The 9,434-nt window shown below is 47.1% G+C and overlaps 1 protein-coding gene across 1 annotated transcript; it reads left to right on the top strand.

Annotated features, from left to right (window-relative positions):
* Positions 1-880: 880 nt before the first annotated feature.
* LOC102853700 (60S ribosomal protein L7a-like) lies at positions 881-1,680 on the top strand. Its single transcript, XM_006899998.1, has 2 exons — positions 881-961; positions 1,150-1,680. Exons 1-2 carry the CDS (start codon positions 881-883, stop codon positions 1,678-1,680), a joined length of 612 nt encoding a protein of 203 aa, XP_006900060.1.
* Positions 1,681-9,434: the final 7,754 nt, after the last annotated feature.

Raw genomic sequence — 9,434 nt, 5'->3', positions numbered from 1 at the left:
GGATTGATTCAGTGACTGGGATAATTGGGATGGGAGTGTCAGAGACGGTGCGATTGGCACAGGATAGAGCAGGGCTTAGGGCTGTTGTACATATGACTCGACAGCACATAACAACAACAACAACAACAGTGTTCCCTTGCTCTATTTGTATAAAAGCTTCTTGGTCTAGGTATAGGTTTTGCATGAGTACAATTAAGCAATTAAGTGCTCTTGGATTCCCATTCTTCTTCTCAATGTCAGTCACAATGTGTTATGATCCACACAGTCAATGCCTTTGCATAGTCAATAAATTACAAGTAGATATTCAACTAGTATTCTTTGTTTTCAGCAGGATCCATGTGACATCAGCAATGATATCCCTGTTGCCAAAGCCTCTTTTAAATCCAGACTGAACTTCTGACAGTTCTTTCAATGTACTATTTTAGCTGTTTTTGAATAATCTTCTGCAGTATTTTTCTTGCATGTGATATGAATGAATGATGTTTAATTTGAACCTCAAGTCTCAATATTGAAAGATGCATAGAAAAATCCATATACCAACTAAAAACAAAACCCTAGATGGAAGGAATGCTCAGAATCACTGTACCAAAAAGAACTGATTGATACTGAAAAATTTCAGGAAGTTACATACGAACAGGAACCAATGGTAATGAAGGAGAAAGCGGAAGCTGCATTGAAGGCATTGACAAAAAATAACGCCTCGAGAATCGATGGGATACCAATTGACTTGTTTCAATTAACAGATGCACCTTTGGATGTACTCACCAGTCTATGCCAGGAAATTTGGAGGCCAGCTACCTGGCCAATGGATTGGAATAGGTCCATATTTGTTCCCATTCTGAAGAATGGCGAGCCAGTCTCTCTCACCCATCCACCCAAAATGCCGAAGGGAAAGAAGGCCAAGGGGAAGAAGGTGGCCCCGGTGCCGGCCATGGTCAAGAAGCAGGAGGCCAAGAAAGTGGTGAATCCCTTATCTGAGAAAAGGCCCAAAAACTTTGGCGTCGGGCAGGACATTAACCCAAAAGGGACCTTACCTGCTTCGTCAAATGGCCCCGCTACATCCGGCTGCAGCGACAGAGGGCAATCCTCTACGAACGACTCAAGGTGTCACCCTCCATTAACCAGTTCACCCAGGCCTGGGACTGCTAGACGGCTACTCAGCTGCTGAAGCTGGCCCACAAGTACCGACCAGAGACCAAGAAGGAAAAGAAGCAGAGACTGTTGGCCTGGGCTGAGAAGAAGGCTGCTGGCAAAGGAGACACCCCCACCAAGAGACTCCCTGTCCTCTGTGCTGGGGAGAATACGATCACCACCCTGGTGGAGAACAAGAAGGCTCAACTAATGGTGATCGCACACGACGTGGACCCCGTAGAGCTGGTGGTCTTCCTGCCGGCCTTGTGTCGGAAGATGGGTGTTCCCTACTGCATCATCAAGGGCAAGGCCAGGCTGGGCCGCCTCATCCACCGGAAGACCTGCACCACTGTTGCCTTCACGCAGGTGAACACAGAAGATAAAGGTGCTCTGGTGAAGCTGGGAGAAGCCATCAGAACCAATTACAATGACAGATATGATGAGATCCCCCGCCACTGGAGAGACAATGTCCTGGGACCCAAGTCGGTGGCCCACATCACCAAGTTGGAGAAGGCCAAGGCCAAAGAACTCACCACTAAACTGGGCTGATGTACACACCGACTCTTCTGTACATAAGAATAAACTTATTACACTGTCAAAAACAAAACAAAAAGAATGACGATCCAACAGAATGTGGAAACTCTCGAACAATAACATTAATGAGAAAAACCTCTTCATGATTTTAAATCAGGCGATGTTCCCTTGCTTTATTTGAACAATAGCTTCTTTATCTGGGTATAGATTCCATGTTGTTGTTGTTGTTATGTGCCATCGAATCGCCTGCGACCCATCACAACCCTATGTACAGCAGCTCTGAACTCTGCTCTGTCCTGAGCCAGTCTAATAAATTTTAACACACATTGCCCCAGTTACTGTATCAATCCACCTCATGTGCTGTCTGTCCACCCTTCCAAGCATGATGTTCTTCTCCAAGGACCAGATAAGGGCTTTCTCTTTGGTGGATTTAAACCAGAGACAGGAAAACAGGCGGTGGGAACTTACAAGTTGGAAGCTGATGTCAGCTTTCTGCAGTTCTTGGGAGTGGGAGAGGGTTGTGTATTCAGACACGTCCCCATTCTCGGTCAGCACACAGTTTGATAAGAAACTTACATTGTTGCAAGGCTGCAGCTTTCCCCCTTCCCACTTCCCTGCCCTCACAGGTAAGTACATTACTTGCTGGAGTTGGGAGTCTCTTCTCCTCCTCCCTTAGGAATGCTCCTCAGAAGAGCGAGGGGGGCTCCCTCTTCACTAGCAACATCCCCAAGAACATGAGATGAAGTTTCACCATCTTTGCCTCCCAGGAGCACCCCGGCTGCACCCTCTCCAAGACATTATCTGTTTGTTCTCTTGGTAGTCTATGGGATGTTCAGCGCTCTTCTCCAACACCACAGCTCAAAGGCGTCAATTCTTTTTCTGTCATCCTTATTCACTGTGCAGCTCTCAGACACATAGCAAGTGACTGGACAGACCATGACCTAAATCAGGTATACCTTAGAGATGCAAATAAAAATAACAATGAGATATCATTTGACCCCAGCAAAAATAGCAATGTTCAGGTCGAAACCAACAACAAATGCTGGCAAGAGTGGAAAGACTGTAATTCTCATACAATGTTGGTGGGGATGTAGAATGGTGCAACCATATGGAAAATAATTTGGCACTTCCTTAGAAAGTTAGGAGTAGGAATATCACTGACCTAGCAATCATACGACTAAGTATATATCCCAAAGAAATAAGAACTCTATCGACATAAGGACATATATCTTTATTGCAGTATTATTTACAATAGCAAAGTGTTAGAAACTCAGTAAGCAGATTAATAGCTAAAGAAACTGTGGTACAATCACATAATGGAGTATTATGCATCACAAAAAAACATCAAGAGCTCTGGTGGCCTAGGGCAAGAACTGGTGCTGGAATCCCGAAGGCACACAGCTCAAGTCTACTATCTGCTCCATGGGAGAAGAATGGGAAATCTCCTTCCATGTGATTAAGTTGCCTCTGAAAGCAGATGGTAGACTTGAGCTGTGTGCTCAATGAATAAGGATACATACACAACAACTAAAAGACATCAAGAATTTGTGAAATACTGCACAATATTGATGAATCTAGAATAAATTATGCTGATTGACATAAGTTAGTGACAAAAGGACAATTATGGTATAAGACCACTAATATAAACCATTAAGGAAAGATTTCCACACAGAATCAATCTTGGTTGGCTAACAGGTATGAGAAAGGAGGTATAATGGAGCAAAAATTAATAAATCAGTGAGGTAGATGGAAGAGAAAGGCAATACTCAATAAAGATTTGATGACAGGTCGTAATTAAAATTGTATTAATCAATTGTAGTTCATATTCTAAAACAAAATATTATGAATGACTAAATGAAAAACAAACATGATTTGTAAACTTTCAAATTAAAAAAATTATCAGATTTGTATCTTAAAGTAATTTTTTAACACTGCTAATAAATTTCTGCTTTGGCAATGAAAAATAGTTTTTAAAATGTCAATGAATTTTAATTTTTTTACATGGGGAAGGATTTTTCTAAACATGATAACCATGGTGTAATAGGAATTAAGAGCATTTCTAGCCAGGTTATAAGTACTTCATGTAATTTAGCACATTTAAACCCTGAAATACAACATTTTCCTTGTTTTGTGGATAATGTGCATAGTGGTTGATTGATTGTTTTATTTTTTCCAAACTTGCATGCATTTTTCTCTGTTTTGAGCACTGAATGTGTGTTACATTTGTTGGCAGAAAATAAATATTATGAAGACTTGCTCAGCAATAGTTGCTGAGAAAAACTTCTAATTCGTTCCCAGGTGAACTGCTTAGCTGAAGTTGTTTGTAATTATCCTGTTCACTGGAAGTCGTATTCGCCCTTGGAAAGTTCTTCTAATTGGCATGTTTTCTTGATGCAATTGGGAGACCTGTGCTTTGATGAAATCTCTGAAGTCGTCAAGCTTTGAGGCCATGGCTCCATCCCTCGGGGCCACTGAGACAGGGCCGCCTGAGGAGTAGCTGTCCTGGCCTCTGTGGCTTTGGGTTGCTTCCCAAAACAATCCTTTCTAAACGTCACACATGGTGTGCTTCCTCTTACTCCCCTGGGGGAACACTGATATTTTGCATCATGATTGTTTCATCAAGATTACTCAAAGGAATATTGTTTTCTTCTGACCTTTCCAAGGACTCACGTGTAATTGCATAGGGATGTGTGACCACTCATACATGCGCAGAGAGATACTTGAGAAGCCAATTAGAAGAACTTTCCGAGGGCGGCTCACCCATCCTAACCCCCAGCCAACTCTTTGCTTGGGTCTCCTACACCCCAAGTGTGCCTGTTTCCTTTGCTCTTTATTGGTGACAGGGCTTTCTGGTAGAATTTCTAGACATTTTCTACAGGCTCCCACTCTGTTGTTCCTTGTCTGGTGCCATCAATGCCCCCTTGTCTTTGCTAGGTAGTCTTCTGTCAAGAGTTTCCTGTAGGAGGCTGGACGTCTGAATGCAGAGCACCATCTGGAGGGGAAGGCTTCTTATCTCTCTCGGCTCTGGGAGAAGAAGGTCTTTGGCTCCTTGCATTATCTGCAGCCTGGCATCTCTTGGATATTGGCCTCATGCTTCTCCTGGGTCTTGGAGGTTCTCAGCACAGGGACCCTGAATCCAAAGGACAGGCTCCACCCCTGGCTCTCCTTTCTGGGTGATACTGAGGTCCCACGCTGCTCAGTTCTCTTTCCCTGGATCTCTTGTAAGAAGGGGGGGGGGAGAATGCAGGCCACGCCCTAGGGAAATTCCCCTCATGTCACACCAGAGCACCAGTTGTACCTAGTACCTAAGTAAGGAGTGTTGCATCCTCATCCCACCCCATTCCCTCACATCAGGATACATCATGGGGGATGGTGACATCATTACCTAGCTAACAAACCCGCTGAGGATCACAGCCCAGATAAACTCACACTTTTCCTATTTTCAGGAGAGCACGGTTTAAACCATGACACCCTCAAGTATCTTCACCTCACTAGTTTCACCCTAGGCCAGGTTGGCATCTCACTTATCTGAAGCTTCCCCATCTGCAGATTCCTGAGGGCATTGATTGTCTGGAGCTTCTGCTCAAACAGATCAGAGTAGGGTACTCACTTGTTCACAGGGGGAAATCAACAGCAGGGGCTGTCCAGAAGTCTTATCCTTGATCTTCCCTAGGCCTTACTATCTGGACCCCCTAGCCTGGTCTACCACCCACCACCTGCAGCTTAGAGACAGCAGCCCTAGCAGGGAAAGGACAGTCTCAGGGCAGATGCGTTCTGGCCCTTCTGCTGGGACCTGACCGCTTCTCACCTGCCCCTGCCCCTCAGCGGGTGCAGCAGAACTGCACTTTCTTGGCGTTTGGGCTCCAAAGGGGATTCCAAAGCTGAGCGCCTACAAGGCCCACCCACCAGTGCTCACCACTCAGCCCTTGGAGAGAGAATTCCTCTCTGCCTGATGGCACTTCCCAACAGACGGGGGCCAGAGACAGGGCTCCAAGGTGGGGCGAGCGGTAGCCCTGGTGACAGGAGTGCAAGGTGCCCGCCCAGGGTGGAGGAGACAGCGCCCTAACCACTTCCCCTGTGGTGAGCAGGGCATGGCCCTGCAACCCGTTAGTTGGCGAGGAGGGCTGGTAGGCAGGGCCATCTGGGCTCTGCTGAGCCTGCAAGATGCGGGGAGCCCTGCCTCTGGCCTGCTGAGCAGAACCCCCTCGTGGGCCCCCAAGCCTACTGGGCCCTCCTCCCCTCCAGCCTGGGAGGCCCCAGTGAGTCAGGCCCAAGCCGCCCACCCGCTGGCTCCTGGCCCCAGGCCCCTCCCCTGCGTGGCCTGCAGCACCTCCTCCTGCTGTCTGCTCAGCTCTGCAGAGGGAAGGAGGGATGAGGGCAGGAGGCCCCACATCTCTGCACCCCAGTGGTCCTTGCCCAACCTTGAGCCTTTCTTTGGCCCTGTTCCAAGCTGCAATGGGGTTTCCCAACCTCCTCTCCAGCCTCCTTCCTCTTCCCCTCCCCCAGCCCTCCTGCCAGCACAGGGTCAGGGGATGCAGGTCCCTGAAGATGGACACTGTGAAGGCACCCATCATCCCTGCCTCCCCACACCACTACCTTCAGTCCCTTACTCTCTGGAGCCCAACCTCACTGGACCCTCCTTGGGAATGCCTGCCCTTCCCCAGGCACCCACGTGCCTCTGATTGCACCATACTGTCATGCTGTCTGCCCTCCCCTGCAGGACATTCCCCCACCCACCCAGGCTCTGGGCAAACTGGCTGATCCACACCCCACTTCCCACTGGGTGGCACTCCCTCCTCCCTGGACGCCTACATCTGGGGGCTGCCTGCACCCAGCCCCTGCCTGGGACTGTCACTCCTGTCCCTCACAGACAGTAAAGCCATCGTGGACGGGAACCTGAAGCTGATCCTGGGCCTCATCTGGACTCTGATCCTGCACTACTCCATCTCCATGCCCATGTGGGACGAGGAGGAGGACGAGGAGGCCAAGAAGCAGACACCCAAGCAGAGGCTCCTGGGCTGGATCCAGAACAAGCTGCCACAGCTGCCCATCACCAACTTCAGTCGGGATTGGCAGAGCGGCCGTGCCCTGGGCGCCCTGGTGGATAGCTGTGCCCCTGGTGAGGCCGGGTCATGCTCTGCAGTGGCTGCTGGGCCAGGGCCAGGGGATGGTTCGTTCTTTGAGGTCCTAGGGTACGTGGACTCACAGCTCTCTCCTCCCTGCAGGCCTGTGTCCTGACTGGGACTCCTGGGACGCTAGCAAGCCCGTGAACAATGCAAGGGAGGCCATGCAGCAGGCCGATGACTGGCTGGGCTTCCCTCAGGGCAGAGATCTAATTTAAAATGGCCCTATGACTGATAGTAGTAATAGAAAATGGTTCAACCACTCCAAAAAACAGCTTAGTGCTTCCTTAGAACACTGAGAATAGAAATCCTATTTGATGCAGCAATGCTACTACTAGACATATATCCTAAAGGAAGAAGAGCTACACCACAAACGTGTATGTGCACTCATGTTTATTGCAGTGTTATTTACAATAGTAAAGAGCTGCAAATCAACCCATGGGTCCATCAATGAATGAATGACTAAAAAAGTTATGGGAAGAAAGGGAGGGGGTGTCAAAATGATGAATTTGTTCAGCTGGATGGAGGGAGAAGCAAAACACCATAATGAGTTAATTAGATATTGAAATTAATTGCATTAAACACTTATCCTTAATGATAGAAAACAAAATGTCTGGGAATGATTATATGGAAACTAATATGATTTGCAAATTGTAATGCAAATAAAAAAGAAAAGAATTTATGCATACACAAAAGTAAAATGAAAATGGCCCTAGCACCTTTGAATGCAGTAGTGCCCTGTATAGGCACAGCTTAATCACAAAAGATCCATGTTTTCAAGGAAGGGTCAAGCTCGAATATGCATCAGAAATGAAGGTGTTTGTTTTCTGTTGTTGTTATGTCATTCTTTTTTAATGTAAATTACGAATCTACAAAAAAGAGAGAGTAGTATGAAAGCCCATCTATCTTACACTCAGCTCCTGTAGGTATCAACAGATGGGTCCTAACACGTGTTGAAGTAATGAAAGAAAAGGCGGCAACTTGAGTTTGCTTAAATAAAGGGATGCTTACTGCAAGGCGAGATGGAGCCAGAGTGCTGTTGGGTAGCAAGGACCTAGTGGTTTTGTTGCTTTTCTTCCTTGCTCATGGTCCTGCTCCTGCTATCTCTCTGGCTTGGCCATCACCTCCCTCTCCTCGCTTTCTGTCCAAATAATGACCTGCTGCCATCATAGCCCCCTAATCTCCTGGGAGCATTTTTACTAGCAATTGAGTAGTCATTGTGCGTCAGAAGCTTCGCTACACTAATTGCTTGGGGTTGGATATTACATGCCAGGTACTGGCATCAACAACTCAAAAACTGTCAAATCAGAACTGACTCATAGCTGACCCTCAAGCAGGTTTTCAGAGTCTGCAAACTGCATGGGAGGAGATTCTCCACCTTTCTCTCACAAAACAGCTGGTGGATTCGAAACACTTGCTTTTTGATTGGCAGCACAATTCCTTACCCATTTTGTTGTTGTTGTTGTTATATTCTGTTGAGTCAACCATGACTCACAGCAACCTATGAACAATGGTTCTGAATCTTGTTCTATCCTGAGCCAACCTCATACTCTCTGACCCAATTATCACAGTCACTGTGTCAATCCATCTCATCCCGGGTCTTCCTCTCCCGTGCTGACTCTCTACTCTTCTAAGCATGATGTCCTTCTCCAAGGACTGGCCCCTCCTGACAGCATGCCTAAAATATGTGAAATGGAATTTCAAAATCCCTGCCTCAAAGGACCAACTTGGTTTCACTCTCTCCAGGACAGACCTGTTTGTTCTCTTGGCGAGAGTCCATGGTATGTTCAATACTCTTCTCCAGTACCACAATTCAAAAGCATTGAGTCTTTTTCTGTCTGTCTTAGTCACTGTCTAGTGAGGCATAGCAAGTAATTTTTTGCGAAGACTATGATGGCCTGGATCAGGTGCACCTTAGTCTCTAGACTGACACTGTTGCTCTTCAACACTCTGGAAAGGTCCTTGACAGCAGACTTTCCCAAAGTAACTCGTATTTTGATCCTGTCTGCTGATGTCAAGACTGTTGACTGTGGATCCAAGCAAAATGAAATTATTGACAATCTCTATCTTTTCTCTGTCACAATACTGTCAAACATTACCCACTAAGCCCCCAGAAAGAAATCACAGTTCTTGCTTTCAAGGAGTCACTAGGCTACTTGGAAGAGACAGAAGGGGCAATGGTCAGAGTCAGCTGCACAGGCTCCCAGATTCCAGGGATGATGAAGAGTCAGCTGCTCTGGAGGCGGAAGTAGTGTAGACACTGAAATGTCTGAGTGCCCAGTGTCGTGACGGCTGCTGCTGCTTCGGTTTGCATTGCTGCACTGCAACTTTGCTGTTTTCTAAGCAATGGAGAAAGTCAGCAGTTGGCCTTGGGGAAGCTCCAGTTGGATTTTTTGTTAAAGAAGTGCCTGGCATAACTTACTGTTTGGGTCCTCTCAGCGTGGCCTGCTTCCTGTCAGTGTCCATGATTCTGACACTGTAACTCCCTCTCTGAAAGCCAGGGCATCACTTCTTTCCTTGACCACGACAACGGGGCACACTCAGAACCAGAGCATGCTCCTCACAGGAATTGGAGGGGAACTAGGTTTGGGAGGAATAACCCTCTGGACTTTTGAAAGGAGTCCAGGTTTGGCCTCACCTTCCAAC

This window comes from Elephantulus edwardii, unplaced genomic scaffold (assembly GCF_000299155.1).
Source record: "Elephantulus edwardii isolate Elephantulus edwardi_28Jun2011 unplaced genomic scaffold, EleEdw1.0 scaffold00269, whole genome shotgun sequence".
In the NCBI taxonomy this organism is placed as follows: domain Eukaryota; kingdom Metazoa; phylum Chordata; class Mammalia; order Macroscelidea; family Macroscelididae; genus Elephantulus; species Elephantulus edwardii.
This window is presented reverse-complemented; position numbering and strand designations above follow the sequence as displayed.